Below are 17,219 nucleotides of genomic sequence, written 5' to 3' on the forward strand. Positions count from 1 at the left end.
ACAGGACACTGCCCCGCCCTTCGTTCTCAAGGAGAGTTGGCAACTTGCACAGAAAGAAGCCCACGTCGCTGGGTAAGCCACGCCCACCCCGGAGCATGACGTCACCCTCCATAGCCCTCCCTTTCGTTCCTAGGAGACAATCTATAGAGGAGGGAATGTGTCAGCGGGCGTGGCTTACGGTAGTATGGGAAGGTGAGGGGCGTGGCTACTGGTAGGGGAGGTCCTAGGTGTCCGTGTGTGGCCGCTAGGGGGCTCTATGCCGTTGCGTAAACTGCGTATTCCCGAAGCCAGGTCTTCGTCCCCTCCCCGCTCGCTCCAGTGCATTACAGCGGCATGAGATCAGTGTGAGCGCTGCGCTCGTCTTATTATCAGTGGTTGTCTGTCGTCTGCTGCTGGCAGGAGCCCGCACACCGGATACGTGCTGTGAGAGACGGACGGGGCTCTGCCCGGGGCAGGAGCACGAAGCATGGACGCGGGCATGGAGAAGGAATGCAGCGCGCTGGGAGGACTCTTCCAAACCATCATGAACGATATGAAGGTGAGAATGTCTGCCAGGCGTGTCCGGGGAAACTTCCATAACAAAGGGGACAATACTGCAGGGCGCACATCGGGCAACCTGTTCATCCTGGGGGGTGTATGTGCAGTCACATGTATGTCCAGTCACATGTATGTACCACAGCAGGGTGACAAGCTATCATGTGCATGCCAGTCACTCATCTGCACCACTGCTGAGCTTATACATTGCATTGCCAATACAAGATGACTGGTGGGCACCACTGATTTTTTAAGTACCTGTTCACATTGGTCTGCGATCAGTTGTCACTGGCCCACTAAACCCATAAATGGACCCCAATAGCAGTGAACACCACCCAACAACCCCGGATCTGTGTACCCACAATATTGCCCACTGGTCTGCCCCTGCACAAGAAGTTCATGTCATGTCAGGATATATATTGTCTTACTTGTTGCTTTAGGTTGTTATATACTGACATGTGACAGCTGATGATAGGATTATTCTGTATACGTCCCTGGTACTGCTCGTGGTGATATGATGACATCTGGCACCCACAACTCATGGCGGTTGTCAAAAACCTGTTGAATATCTTCAGGTTGGTGGCCGATCCTATAGTGGCGTATCTGACGTCTCAGCGGTACATATTTCTACATCTATGACCATCTTATGTGGGCACTGATTGGGCATTAGCTGCTCTTTTTCATGACAATTTGGCTACTAATTTTACCATAGTCGGTTTGTGGTCCTAAACTGATCGGCATATTTGGTGGAAATTTTATTTGACTTGTTTTAATATTTTGGTTAATGTATTGGTTATATGAAGGCACATGAAAGGTGGATGACCATAATGGAGGGGTTAATTGGGATAGACTATGTAATACATGGCTGGGTGGACACCCACCCATCTCACAGAAGAGGGTCTCAGAGAAGTGGGCACACGTGCAAGCGCAATTGTACTTATACTACAATATTTCCAATCCATATAAACAATTTCCCATGGGGATATGAGAGATCTGCTCATGTATGTCCTTTCCTAGTTGTTGTCCCAATAAAAAAAACAAAAAACATTGGGACATTTGTATGTTTGGGCCATATTGTGCATTTTTTGATCTGCTCCGCCATCTTGATGTCACAATGAATGTGCCACTTGTAATTTCCTATACAATGAAGTGGACACAATATTCTGATAATCTATCACTTATTGATCTGACACGTCCTTCAGCTTTAAAGATAGTGGTCACTGACAGTCCATAGATCACTGTGTGTTTACATGTGACAAGTGTATGATCGGATGTCCAATCCAGTGACCGCCATTGGATAGAAGTGAGTTCTTTATAACATTAGTGACATTGACATGTATGTCCACATGAGATGTCCACACATTGGTCCTCCTGGCAGCTAATCCGTTGTGTATAGTACCATTGCAATGGACAATCAATGGTGGACAGGTCCTGTGTGAAAATAGCCTTGGGCTAAGGCGCCGTGTTGCGGAAAAGCTGCCTTTTTTGTTGCAGTTTTTTTTAGCCAAATCCAAGAGCGGATTGAGCAGAAGGTAGAATATAAGAATTTACTATATGTTCCCCATTCCTTTTGTAGCCATTCTTGGCTTTGGCTCAAAAAACTGCAACAAAAAAAGCTGCGTTTCCGCAACGTAGGACCTTAATGTTATTTTGGCACTTAAGATATGTTCACATGCAGCAGAAAATTCTGCAACTGTTCCAGTCACATGCTGCAGAAATGATCCCATACAGATAGATGAAATAGATGTACAGGCATTTCTGCCACGTGTGAACATAGCCTATAAAAATGTGCAGAGACCAGCACAATAAGGCCTGTCTGACGGTACAACGATCAATGCAAGTCATTCCAATTGTCGCTATAAGTGGTCGCAATTAGATCACATGATAATTGTAGCGTATAGCTCGGCGGGGTGCTCCGTCGCTGATTTTTCTCCTTTCTATTGTTGTTTTTTCGCTCCTATTCCTTGTATACTACACGTCTGGATTTCACGCACGCTCTTGTTGGATAAACAGTCTGTGTTGTGATTCAGCCATGAACTAATTCTCCTGAGCTCCATGTGTGCGCCGTGCTGTCAGTATACAGTACGATAATGCTGCAGGGAGGACCCGCCAGCCAAAATGACATAATCAAACTAAATTTAGGATTTTCTGTACTATTTTAAGTAAAATCCGAACATCAACAAGTGCCTTGTAGCCTCCTTGCTAATATGGCCATGCGGTATATAAGGGTTAAGGTGGCCGTAGATGAAATGATGTGCTCACCATCCCACCGACTGAATCAGAACATTTGCTTAGAAACCACATATGTGGATTTCATTATGACTGCAAACATTTTTTATGGGAGGGTCATTTCTATTTAAAGGGATTCCCCACCACAAATATTTATGGCGTATCGTATAAATGTTTCATAGGTGTAGGTCAGACTGCTGAGGATTAGGGGTGCCTATGCTCGATAAAGGGGTGGCGACACTGAATGAATGTACTCCGTGGGCCATACTTGTAGTTGTGCTACCATGTCTCGTCTTCAGACAAGGAACCGCTAATCTTGGAGTCAGTGGGGGCACAGAAGTCGGTCCTCCGTCAGTCAGATATTTATGTCATGTGATGCGGCCGTGTGCTAAACTTGTAATGTTTGTAGTGGAAATGTCATCTGCTTTTTGATAGTAAAGGGTTAATATAATGGACAATTTTATGTTCTTGTCAAAGTTTAGTCCCCAAGAGCTGATGACTTCTGTTGTGATCCCAAATGTGTTCTTTGCCACCTTGATTCCAAAATAGTTGTGATTTTCAGAGAGAAGCCCCCTAACTATTGGGAGGGGGACATATAAGAACAAGCTTGTTAAACCAGATAAGGGTACGTCCACTCATTCTCCTTTGGTAATGTTTTTAAAGTTAAAATAAGGAATGGATTTAAGAAAACTGGTCCTGATGGTCCTCACTTATTTACTGAGACCTAATAGGTAAGTTTACAGGTGCCCATACACATTAGTCAACTGGTCACCCTGAAATTGACAACTTACATCCAATGTGTGTGGATACTTTAAAGGGGTAATATTATGTCCAATCCATGGGATAGAGGAAAACCTGGTTATTGGTGAGGGTCCAGGCTCTAAGACCTCCACTGGTCGAGGGACCTATTTCTGTGTCCAAGTGGTGCAGCAGACCAAGCATTCACCTTGACAGTCTCCATTCATTCTTCTATGGAGTGGCAGTGTGTATGCTTGGCTCAGCCAGCTTCTCCATTGGACAGGGGAACAGGATGTCCAATCTTGTGATCTTTGAGGGGTCTCCGAGGCCAGACCTCCATTGACTAGCATGTTATCCCCATCCTGTGGATTGGAGGTACTACTAAAGTGTAGGCCCGTGATGGCGAACCTATGGCATGGGTGCCAGAGGTGGCACTCGGAGCCCTCTCTGTGGGCACCCATCTGTGGAACACATTATACTGTATAAGAGCCACTGTGGAGCAGATTGTACTGTATGGGGGTCACTGTGGAACAGATTATACTGTGTAAGAGCCACTGTGGAGCAGATTGTACTGTGTGGGGGTCACTGTGGAGTAGATTGTACTGTGTGGAAGCCACTGTGGAGCAGATTGTACTGTGTGGGGGTCACTGTGGAGCAGATTGTACTGTATGGGGGATCACTGTGGAGCAGATTGGACTAAGTGGGGATTCTTTACTATTTATATCACACAGTATCTGTTTTATAGCAGACGTGATAATATTACAGGTCATAATAACATTGTACGGACCTATAAAACAGATCTGTACGACGTAAATAGTGCACATTAATTGTTCAAAATGATACCAAATGCAGGACAAAGTTGTTTGTCTAATTGAAAGCTCTGTAAAGTCCCATTCACACGACTATATTTTGCAGGTCCATAACTGTCCGCAATTGCGGATCTGCACAGTATTAAGGGTAAATTGCCATGTTGGCACTTTGTGATGATTTAGTGGATTTTGGGTTGCCGTTTGGGCACTCGGTCTCTAAAAGGTTTGCCATCACTGGTGTAGGCCATTAAAGAATAGATCTAGTTAACATTGAGTAGTTTACAATGAATAGTTTGAGTTTGGCATATGCATTTTGTTAAACTGAAATGTCCCTTTATTGCCTAATTCAGACATCTGCTTGTGACGGACATGTGCTGTCCATGCTCTTCATATCCTATTGATTTGCAGTCATGCATTTTTTTTTTCCCATGAAAAATGGACATGTGCCAATAAGTAACTCCTCTGATCCAACAGCTTCTGAGCTTTTGTGGTGACATACAACGTATCCTATTAGGGTAAGACTACATGTTTGGGTTTTGTTGATGCAGCTTGTGAAGCCAACCAGGGTGAGAACCTATGAAGGACAGCTGGTACATCTGCCCCTTTCTTCTAAACTGATCTTGGTTTTGGCTTCAAAAATTTCATAAAGTGACTAGATCGTTTTACTTACATGGACCGATTTGAGACCCATAACAAATGTGGATCAGTTATCTCAGGGTGTTTCACATGAAGCCTTGCGGATCCCAGACAGGACGGTCCCTCCAATTTCCAATAAAATTTATCGGATGTGCACTTTTACAGGTTTACAAATGCAGTGTTGTGTGCCAGTACCTGAACACGTCGGTCAAGACTCATTGTAGGTGGCAAATCTGTTATGATGGTCTGAAGACATTTTTCCGATTTTTAAGGGTCCTTTGCAGAACAGCTGTGTAAAGTAGTTACGTTATGACACATGACTGGGGGAGGATCGCGGAGAACAGCTGTCTGGGACATTTGTTGGGTAGACATGTGTGCACTTTGTTTTTGTGGCTGTCCTGTAAGATAAAAGTCGCACAATTCAGTAGACGCACTGTTATATGGTGTATTCAGTAGAGACGCGCTGTTATACGGTGTCATTTGGCTCCTGTTTTTGTAATCCTACTTGTGACTTTTGCAAGGTTGGGACTGCTGGATGAACTTTTGCAGAGTTTTACATCTGATGACTTTTGTTGTGGTAACATCTACAGCATGTGAATCCAAGGGCGCTCTGTGCCAAGACCTATTGCCACCTTGATTCCGAAATAGTTGTGTTTTTCACAATTGGGAAGACATATTGAGAAAGTCCCCCAGTCGAATAAAGCTGGTCTTTAGCTCGTAATGCGTTGTGATTTATAAGGTTACCAACAAGTAACCAATATCACGGTCAGTATTACCGCGAGTGTTTGAGTGCATATGTTCACATTATTGTTTTATCAATAGAACTTTATGGTGAACCTAATGGCGGTTGAATGTTTTCTACTACCCATTATTGATCAGTTTGATGAGGAAAGTGCTTCCTCCACTGGATAGGAATTTGCTATGTTGTCGCCTGAAAATCTGGCCGCTTACTGGCCCTTAAGGCATGCACTCCTTCAGTTCAGACCTGAGAATACATTCCAGTCTATTTGCTAGCATCAGCTAGTTTATTGGGTGCGGTTATAGAGACAGGTAAGGAAGAATTTGCTTGATTTAGCAAAGTAATAAAATGTATCAGGGTTTAAGTCAACAAATTGCTGGTTGTGTCAAATCCGGGTTGCGAGACATGTAACCTTTGTCCGTCATAGAACCTGTAAACTTCCAGCAATTGGAGAAAACTGTAGAATATCGAAGACACACAAGATTCATGATGAATATTTGAGAATTTCCACCAGTTTACTTGTTGGCGAAAAGTAGGCGTAGTACATGAAGATGGTATTTATGGCCTATTCCCTTTTTTTTTGCTTTTATGGTGAATGATCATTTTGAATGGATAGAAACAGTATTTTACGGTCTGTAAATGTTGTCAGTGAGTCAAAAATATCCGATTTTGAGAAGAAGGTCCCATCATATGTGACCTCTGGCTATCGGCATCCTTACAAGTAAGATTAAAAGCAGTGGGATCTGTCTGCACTGTGTTTGGTGTAAATGTTCAGTTTATGTGTCTGGAAATTCTTCCAGTTTACGGTTAAGGCCCCACGTTGCGGAAACGCAGCTTTTTGTTGTTGCTGATTTTGCTGTGTTTTTTTGAGCCAAAGCCAAAAATGGCTGCAAGAGGAATGGGAAATGTATTGGAAGTTTTCAGACTTCTCCCTTCTGCTCAATCCACTCCTGACTTTGGCTTAAAAAAAACGCAACAAAATCTGCAACAAAAAAAGCTGTATTTTTGCAACGTGGGGCCTCAGCCTAAAAGAGGCAGAAAGGCAGCTTTTTTTGTTGTTGCATTTTTTTGAGCCAAAGCCAGGAGTGGATTGAGCAGAAGGGAAATGTATAATAACTTTCTTTATATTTCCCATTCCTTTTGTAACCATTTGTTGACTTTGGCACAAAATACCACAACAAAATCTGCAACAAAAAAAAGCGGCATTTGGGGCAACACGGTGGCTCAGTGGTTAGCACTGCAGCATTGGAGTCCTGGGTTTGAATCCCGCCAGGAACAACATCTGCAAGGAGTTTGTATGTTCTCCCCATGTTTGCGTGGATTTCCTACCATTCTACAAAGACATACTGATAGGGAAAAAAAAATGTACATTGTGATATGGGGCTCACAATCTGCATTTAAAAAAAAAAAAGCAAGCTGCATTTCCGCAACGTGGGGCCTCATCCTATTCCACTGATGGCCTATCCTTAGATTAATGGGGTAAGGGTAGCAAAAGCCAGGAAATGTGATAAAAGAAGCTATATGTAATCCCCTGGCACTCTATTGCCCTCACGCCGGTCCTCCCTGATTGTCTTTGTATCCTTGGGCACGTGCCCGTTTATACCCACATGACTGGCGCAGTCAATCTTGTGCTGTACACCAATGAAGCTCTTTGTTGGCTACAGTAGTGACAAGGGATATATACGGGCAAGTCATCACCACAGCCAGGTAAACGAACTTGTCAGGGAGGACCAAGGCTGTAGTGGTGGAACGGTGAAGGATTATAAGGTTGAGTAGCTTATTTTGTTGTTTTATTACATTTCCTAGCCTCTTTAAGGACCCAGTGGGTACGTTATATGTTATGGTGCCTTGTATGTTTGTAGCAGAGAATTCCAACATGTGTCAGTTCTTGGATCATATGACTGAGGTGCAGTACGAGCCCGTAGAAGTCTATGGTTCCCATATATAACACCATATGTATCTGTAATACTGCCATGTTTATGGTCAGCTATAGTCCGTGTGGACTTGTTTATGAAGGTGTATACCCAACCAAGTAGATAATATCTGTGATGGTCCTGGTTCATGGTAGGCCATATCTCTTGGAGACATTATCTGCTTGTTTGGTGTTTGCTCTTTTCCTGGCCTTGTTTGGGGTTAACAGAACAGCTAGTGAGAAATAATTGGATAGAAAATGAAACTGCAAGGCGGGCGAGATAAGACTGATTTATGGTTGGATAATGATAGTAGTTTGTGGCACAGATCCCTGCTGTCTATGGAGCCTTTCTGGATTGTGCTTGTTAATATGTTCTCAAGAAGAAATGCAAATAAACCAATGATAAGGACTCTTAAATGGGTTATTTTGTCTCCGAAGAGGGGTTTTTACTTTGCATTACTTGAAGAGTCCTTGAGGGTTGTTTCGCTCCCATCTCAGGACTTGGGTTTTGTCTGCGTCAGATATTTAAAAAAAAAAAAAAAAATTGGAAACTTGTTTATCCAGTTCTGCGTATCTCTCCGGGAGCCTGCAGGCAGAGGGAGGCAGGTGACAGACACAGGATTTGTTGCATCCTGTTAGGGGTAAGGTCTCTCGTGTGATGATATGCCAGATGTGGATATTAATCCAGGCATGGGAATGTCTCGCCTCTCCGCTTCCACTCTCCTTCTGTGTATTCGTGTTTAGGGTCTCATTGCTAGAACTCATGGAATATCTAGCCAAAATCGTGTTGTAGTGTTGGCTTTAAATCGTGTTAAAATGACATCACTGTCATCTAATATATTTGAGGGAATATCGTCACTCCATAGGGAGAGACCACCATTTAGGTGTGTGGCATCTTATTAAGCCATGAGCGCCCCACTGCAAAGGAACATGAGAAGAATATGCAGATCTGTCTTCCATGTTCCTTTGCAGTGAAGCGCTCATGGCTTAATAAGACTCCACACACGCCTAAATGGTGGTCTCTCCCTATGGAGTGACGATATCCCCTCAACCCTGTCTAAGCCTCTCACCTCTGCCAGATCAGTCCTGTCTGCGCCAAGCTGATGAGATGCAAGTACATCGAACCAGCTGTCCTTGGCTGAGAAGACTGTATCTGGTAAAATCCCAACATCATTGCAAACAAAGGCCTCTGAGAAGGTCGGCATGATGTTAAAGGGAGCGCCCTCTATAGGTTTAGCTTGACTGAGACTCTGTCTTCCTAATTACATCATGGAAGTCAGATTTGCATATTCTTCCCATCTAATATATTTGTAATAAAGACAATATCTCTGGTGTTCGCTGCTGCTGTCCGATTAAGCACAACCGGGCTTGTGCTGTGACAGCTGAGGCCAATCGGTGGCCTAAGCGGTCACGGGAAAGGATGCGATGATGACACTCGCATACGTCACTAGTTCCTTTCCTGAGGCCAAAATTGGCCTCAGTGGTCACGTGCAATGAGGACTTCCAAAGGCACAAGCCGGGACAGGTGAGTATCATACATACTCATGATATATATATTCTTTTTACGTTTCACCTTCCCCGATCTCCTGCCTAAGTACTGAGGTTCCTGGACAACCCCTTTAAGGGCAAAAATTGAAAACAAATTTGCGTCTGATTTTCGTCTCAAATTCTTTTTGACTTCCCGCTGTGACTTTCACTTGCTGGTTTGGGTCGGATATAAGGTCCTAACTAGAGATGAGCGAGTAGTATTCGATCAAATATCGAATACCGTTATAGTCTATGGGAGAAAACGGGAATGTTGGATCCTCCAAGTTCAGGAAGTAGCAGGACGAGGAGGTTTTTGCATTGAATTCAATGGAATTTTCCTGCGTGGTAATCGACTGATACGAGTATTTGATCGAGTAGTAGTATTCAATCGAATACTATTTGCTCATCTCTAGTCCTAATCATTGGACTGGATCGTCCACAACAAAATTGGGCAGGGCGCTTATTTTTTTCAGCAACCTTCTTCGAGAGGCAGTTTCAGGGCAGAGTTTGCAATCCGCCTCAAAAATCAGCGCTAAATTATGGTGTGTGAACATACTCTAATGCTGTCTGATTGTTAGATGGTGCAAAGTTAGACTAGACAGTCATAAACTGTGCCCGATTTATCACAGTACCTGATGCTGGATGTAGTCTAGTCTGACATTACTCCTTCTATTAGTTGACCTACATTACACAAGACAAATATGGCAAAAGTTTGGCAAATAATGTCACGGTGTTGACTTTGTCCACTTCCCGATGAGCCTCTTCATGTGATAATGAGGCCCCTTTTCATACAAATCGTAAATGTGTCCAAGTACTTGATAAATTAGTGCAAAATAATGTAAATCTCCCCACTGTATATTAGATGGCTATATAGGTTGCTTTATCTGCCACATGCAGAATACATATGTAAAATTCTCGGTCTATCACAAGTATATTATAGATTAGTGTGCAAAATGAAAGGCAGTGGAATCTGTAATCTTCTCCTACATATACTATGATCACTTGCATGTTATTTGCATACTCATGAATATAGCTAGTACACTTGCACGCACACACCTATTGTTTCCATTAGTTTGGGGTAAACCAGGTAGGTTCTCCATAAGCTGGCACAGACAGAGGCACACAGTAACTATTAGACGGAGCCCCCAATATGGACTCCGTGGCATCTAATACAACAGCCGCAGTGTTCCTGTGTCCTCGTCTGACACTCAGATTTTCCCTAGGGTGACAGAATCTTTCTTCCTTTTGTGTTTTTTTTTGTTAGTGTCACATTTTAGGCTGTTTTAGTTCGGCTTTGTAACTTATTTGGCATCATTCTACGGAGAATGTACTCACCTTGGTCCTTAAAGTGTCCAAGCACCCTATTGTCAGTTTTGTAGGAAACAGACACAGCACATGGACCCTAGCGTTCCACATGTAACCCTGTGCCTCTGACTTATTGCAGAAGCAAGCTGATTTTAATGTAATATACATCTTCTATCAGATGCCAGGTTGCTGAGATATCTCATCAGAGGTACCATATAGCGGTGTACATAGGGTTCAATTTATTAACCCATCTACGCTTGCCGTCTGGTGTACTTGGGTGGCACTTCTACGTGGCACTTCTTTGGTGCATGGCCCTTTTTGCTCCACATGGTTCATTCTGGTCCTTGCTCTCTACTTTTTGCTAAAATTGGCTGAGGCGGGGACTCCTTTGCCCTACAAATTTATTATAATGCTCCTCAGAAAGCCAATGTGAGTTCTACCTGAAATCTCCACCAGTTTTTGACTGGCGTAGGTTACAATTCTGGCACGAGGGATTTACTAAAAGGCCGAAGCCTCTTAACCCTTAAGTACTATCATGTTGTCTGTCATATACCACTATCATACACATATCATTATGATAGACACCATGATAGTACTTAAGGGTTACTTAGACTGGCATAGAAAGGATACGGACTGATAAGGTATCCAAGTGCCACCATGCAAGGTTTATGAAGACCACTTTTGAAGGAAAACCAGGAGGCCTTCGTTGTAGGCCGTGTGTTTGTTTGCTCATACATACATACATACATACATACATATATATCTTCTACAGGAAGAGAAAAAACTACAACCAGACACCTCCGGCGGTAACTTCTCTTCCTTTAGGACAACAAGGAATATTGAAATCCAACTGTCCAATCCTTTTATTCACCGGGTATGTAACGTCCAGGGAGGCCTCCATGCACATAGATAGTTGGACTATACTACTGATATTGGTGGATTTGTCAATTTTGGCATGACAGTCCATCTCTGGTTGTCTAAACCTTTGGCCGATGGTTTTAGACCACTTTAAGCAGACATGGTATTTCTTATTATTTCATGCTTGTACATTGTACAGAATATGGCACTTTATTTTAGTATGCTGGTGATGTCGCTCTTCCCTCTGATGGGTGATAAGGATCTGCTCGGCATGTCTTTGAGATGTCTTTCTGCTTTGAACACCACAAGGATCTGGATTTCCAGTCGGCACTCTCAGAAGTAGCCGGTGAGTGACCTCTCCGCTGTGCCCTTGTACTGTCTGCTAGATAAAACACCCTCAGAACGGAGAGGCTCCTACACTAAAGATATGATGTGTGAATTCCTAAATCTGCCTCTTAACCTTCGTGAAGGAGGAATCTGCTTTGCTGAAAGACTTGCAGGCGTTCGTACAAGGATGGCATCTGCTCTAGTTTCTTATTGTCTTATTACCAATCATGAGGAATGGCTTATCTCATAGACCTTGATATTTGGATGGCAGAAAATTTAAAGGGATTGTATCAAGGACAACCCAAATCCTTGTAAAGACATATGAATCTCTTAGTGGGGGTTCTGATTCAAGCTCCTTCTGTGGCGAGGCTCCACCAGTATTCATGTGTATGACTATCTTAAGAACAGCTCCACCCTGGCAGACCTGTCCAGCCAGTGCATTACATGCCCACTGCATTGGAAATACTGGAGTAACTTTGGCTTCTGTAGGCAAAATCGGTGTGTATCAGGTGCCTCTTGTCTCTCCCCGACAATCGTTGAGAGATTGAGAAGGGTTGGCCATTTTGGCCTTGTCTGTTCACTTCCCAATATCAACACACTTAGCCGAGTGTGCATGTGCGTGGAAGTGTCAGAAGTCAATATCTCCTGTGTTGTTACTTTGGAAATTCTTTACTCTTCATATTTCTAGACTGTAAATCCAAATGACTTTTTCCATAGGATCCGTTTGTACAGTCGTTCTCTTTCATGAAGGGTGGTGTGTTTGCCTTGCTGAACATGCACACATCCCACAGAAGGGAGTAGCTGGCTATATTAAGTAAACAGGCCGGGATTCACAACCTAATTAAGAGCAATTCTAAGATATCTGTAGGGGTTAGCTGCTTCATAAAAGGCATATGCCAGCTACATTCCACCTCCCCAAGGTGAAAAGCTTACAATGTGCCACAAGCCATGCTGTGAAGGTATTCAGTCTTCTCTTTTCCTGCCAAGTAGGGTGTAATTGACCTATATTGACACCGTTCTATCGCAGCCAGTGCAAGTTATTAGTTTATTGTGTTGTATGGATTTTGTCTAGCGGTACTAGTATTATGTGATTGGATACAGCCCCAGCCATTCTCTTTGGTCTGAGTTACAGACGCCATGTCCCTGGTTGGGATGCCATGGCATAGTGATGATTAATCAGCAATTTACCTTGATTATGATTATTTAGGCCACACCTCCTTTAGAGTGTGTGTTGGGGCGAAACTTTGCACGGTAGTTTAGTTCAGACCAAAATTGTCCAAATCTAAATTTCTATTAGAGTTTAATTAGCAGAGTCCCAAGAGAGGAGAGCATGCATTAAAAAAAAAAGTGTTACTCACCTCCCCTGGGCTCCAACGCATTTTCTGGTACTCTTCAGGTCTCCTGAGTGACGTCAGGGACATGATGTTGTGACACACACGTCGTGTGACTGACTTTGTCACGCTGGCGTCTTTGCATCAGCGGTCCCTGACTTTATTCAGGAGCCCATAACAGGATGCAGACTAATGTTGGCACTTAGGAGAGGTGAGTAACACATTTTTTTAGGGTATGTTGACACTGAGTTTTTTACAGGTGGGCTTTGACTCAAAATCCGCCTCAAAATCCACCTGCAAAAACGGCTCCCATCGGGAGCCACTTGTTTTGTTTTTTTTTCCGTTAGGTAGTAGCGGAAAAAAGAAGTGACATGACCTATCTTGCTGTGGATTCAGCGGCTCAAGATGTGCTCCTGTTTAGTCCCATTTGTTCGTGCCTAATCAGGAGCAGAATGCCAATGGTGCATCGGTATCCCATCGCGGCTAGCCGCGCGGAATGGTCACAAGGTGGAAAAGGTTTCCGCCACCTTTTCCTCTGTGTGAACATACCCTTATTCTTATTCCCCTGGGTCTGCGCTAACTATTATATGTAAGTATTATTATTATTATTTTATTCTCTTCAGACCCCAGATATCATTTCCGCAAATACTGTAATAACAGAACTGAAATGGCCAACGTGCGCAAAATCCCATTGGTTATCTAGATTGATGTGAGTTATCATGGTCTGCTACCTGGCCCCTGCACAGATCAGCTATGACAGCAGCCTCTAGGTTCAGGAAACTGCTAATAGACGAGGAGCGTGTGCAGCATCACTGCTATACAAGTATATACAAGTAATTTCCTAATGTGCAACTTCCGGCACCTTAAAGCTGCTAACTACACTCATCTGAAGTTTGTTGATCCTATAGATTTCAGTGGAACCAAAAAAATATATTCAAGGAGATTTTTGAAAACTGTCGGGTCTTCATGTCACTTGTACTGGCGTAAAATGTGCCATAAATCAGGCACAACGTCCGGTCACGTGCCCGATTTTCACCATCGTGTGAATATAGGATGTTGGACTTCGGCTTGCATGAGTGTGCAATAAGTGAGTGTATTCTGCATAGCTTGAGAATCACTGTGTGCATGATAGTATGGGCTCCTCAGGCTTCTCTCATCTATTCGGATACACAGTGTTTTTCTTTTCTAGTTTTTTTTTTCCGTTATATAAAAAAGTGGTTGGTTAGAATAACACGTTGTTGGAGTCTGGAAATCTGTTTAACACGTCCAGTAAGTGGGAAGTTTTTCTCGACAGTAAACATAGAAGTCCTTTTGGTTGTGACAGCTGTACAAACCTGGGGGGATGCAGACCCCTCTCCTAGGCCATTGCCCATCCTATAGCAGCGACTTTGGTAAGAACGTGGAAATTGCAGATGTTTTGCAAATGACTCTGAACTAAAGAACATTTTCCAGCACAGACGTTGCCCATAGACTGATGGGAATTGTTCACAATGTTGCCATGTATTATTAGGAATTGTGGTTATTATGTATATAATGCTATGTTCTAGTCTATGGCAATAGTAAATAATACTGAAATGTTGGTCAAGACATGGCGTCTCGTACCCTTGACCTGTGTACACCCAACTTTATGGCTTAAGTATAAATTTCTTGTTTGGGTAGTTTGTAATTTTTACATGGTCTTTTCTGAGCTTTATATAGCTCATGCCGGTTGCAAATGCAAAGCTGTGTAAGCGGACTTGTCACTTGGGTGTGCCTGTGAGGACATTTGGGATGTTAAGCAATATTTGTGTTTTTTGCAGATCTCGTGGTGTTTTTAATTATTTTACCCTTTTATGCATTTTTACGGGTTGGTTCATTTTTTAAAGTCTCCCATCAGATTATAATCCTACATTATATATTGTTAGAGAACAGCAGGGAATACTGGAATATTTCAGCTCAGCGGCCTGCAGATTGGACATTGCAACTCAAGATCCAATATTTCTATATGGAAATGACTGAACTATTCTTACATCCAGCAACTTGAGCTCTTTTTATCCTTTAAAGGGGTTTTCCAGCCCCCAAATTGAGTTTTCATGCCAATGACCTATCTACATGGGTAGGACATCAGTATGGGGTCTGATACCCAGACCCTGCACAGATCATCTGTTCTGCATCCTCTGAGTGGATGAATGGCACATGCAGTATTGCTCTTATTCAAGTAATATGAATAACAGCTTCCAACACCCAAGGCTGCTAGGATAGCTAATCTCTGCGGATTTTGGGTGTTGGACCCCAACAGGTCACATGTCAATAATCTATCCTGGGGATAGGTTATAAGTAGGAAAACTTAATTTGGCGTTGGAAACCCCTTTTTGCTAGGTACTGCTCTACTGGTTGTGACACAATTGGAATTTTTTCTCTTGCCCCCAATCTATGTTGTTTTTGGTTTTTGATATGCTAATTAAACTCTTTATTGTCAAGTGGGTGGTGTCAGGCAAGGGCAGCATCACACTCTGCATCTAAGTGAAGCCCCTGAGTTACACCCCCTTGTCTGCTCCTTCCTGACTCCACCCATTTGACACTAGAGTGTCTAGTTAGCTTATTGGGCTCCAAAAGTAACCCCCTACCCCCTGAAAGTGAACATGGACCTCTAGAGAAAGTCATCCAAGGTTAGATTTGTTTTGGAGTTTCATCTGTGATCAGTGGCTTCCTGGATAATAGCCACTTCAGGTAATCTGTATGTAAGGTGTCATAGGCCATCTCCAACAAATAAAGTCTTATGTGGTCAGTGGAACTACATGTTCTCTATGGGCCAAGAGTAATGTAATGTGCCAGCCAAGAACAGGTTAGAACATCATGGACCAGATATAAATGGTCATCTCCTGACCCCAGTTATCACAGAGTCTGGTACTGATTCAAGTGACTTCTCATGAGTTAATTATGGGTGATTTTTAGGTCATATGCTACGTCTAGACCGCTTTGTGTGCCCAGCGTAAGTCAATAATCCAATATTGTTTTATCGGTCCCCTGGGCCCATATTTGATATATATATATATATATATATATATATATATATATATATATATATATACATATATACATATACGAGACAGTCATTTTACCCAGAGTCAGGGGTTAAACCAAGACCTGATAAACTGGAATTTGCACTCGAATGATATAAAAAGACAATAATTTGTTAATAGAGCAGTAAAATTGGGAGTGTGTTCAGTTGACTCACAAATATCAGACCTAAGATACTTTACCTGTGACATGGAATCAAGCTTAATGATCGATACAAAAATCGAGAGGTATTCTCTTTTAACATACAAACCCTCCATTGACGTGTTTACCATGGATGTTAACGCGGAGCATTAGGTAACGTCACTTTCGGCCACACTTTGACTTGCACAACCTGCTCAGGCCTTTACCTTGTTTACTTGATATTTGAGGTTGACACGCGGGAATGATAGAGGGCAGGTAGAAGGGTGGTGGTTTGTTGTAAATGCAGCATCCTCCCTTTGTAAATGGATTTATTTGTTCTAAAGACACATCAGCGGAGCAAATAAATGACTGGACCTGAGCTCCTGTGTGTCCTATCTAATAGCCGGGATTAGCGACGGAGCCCTTTGGTGACTTGGAATGCAGGAAGCCTTAAAGAAAATGTGCTGCATCTAAACAAGTTTTTTTCTATGTTGGATATCTATTATATATGTTAAAGAATATTTGATAGATTTTTTTTTTCAAGATTTTTCCATGTTACTGTCTCTAATTTTTTTTAAAAAAAATAAATAAATTAAAATTCTGCAATTTTCACTAAGGCCACTAAGCCTATTAATAGGCTGACACTTGCCATTTCTGTAGGGGTTTTCTTTGCATCAGTTACCACATTTACATCACATACAGGAAGACAATAGAAGACAACACCACTGACCCACTACTGAAAATAGATGACGTCATGGCTTATCTACTCCCCCCTCCCTGCAGAGAACAACTCTCCCATAGAGCTCAATGAGTCTGCTCCAGACTGTTGTTGCCTATGGTCATGACTATTCTGTAAAGCATATCACTACAGTAAAGGCTGTTAACTGAGCAGTGGAAAGGCTTCGGCAACATGGCAGCCCCCATAATCACATACAGAATAAAATTTAAAAAACTACAATAAAAGAATAAAGAAAAATTTGTAAAAAAAAAAAAAAAGTGATTTCAATATTTCATCAGGTTTTAATCTAAAAAAAAATTACATTAAAAAAATTGGAAGACATTCCTTTTAAATTACGTAACTTGCTCTGCATCGA

The 17,219-nt window shown here is 42.6% G+C and overlaps 1 protein-coding gene across 1 annotated transcript in view; it reads left to right on the forward strand.

The window, feature by feature from the left end:
• The first annotated feature begins 314 nt into the window (after window positions 1–314).
• Window positions 315–17,219, forward strand: part of LOC142208686 (protein MTSS 1-like) — a 103,340-nt gene continuing 86,435 nt past the window's right edge. Inside the window, exon 1 of the mRNA XM_075277334.1 lies at window positions 315–538. Within this exon, the coding sequence (XP_075133435.1) occupies window positions 467–538 (72 nt within the window). The 5' untranslated portion in view covers window positions 315–466. The remainder of the gene's footprint in view (window positions 539–17,219) is intronic.

Source organism: Leptodactylus fuscus, chromosome 6 (genome assembly GCF_031893055.1).
Source record: "Leptodactylus fuscus isolate aLepFus1 chromosome 6, aLepFus1.hap2, whole genome shotgun sequence".
Classification (NCBI taxonomy): Eukaryota; Metazoa; Chordata; class Amphibia; order Anura; family Leptodactylidae; genus Leptodactylus; species Leptodactylus fuscus.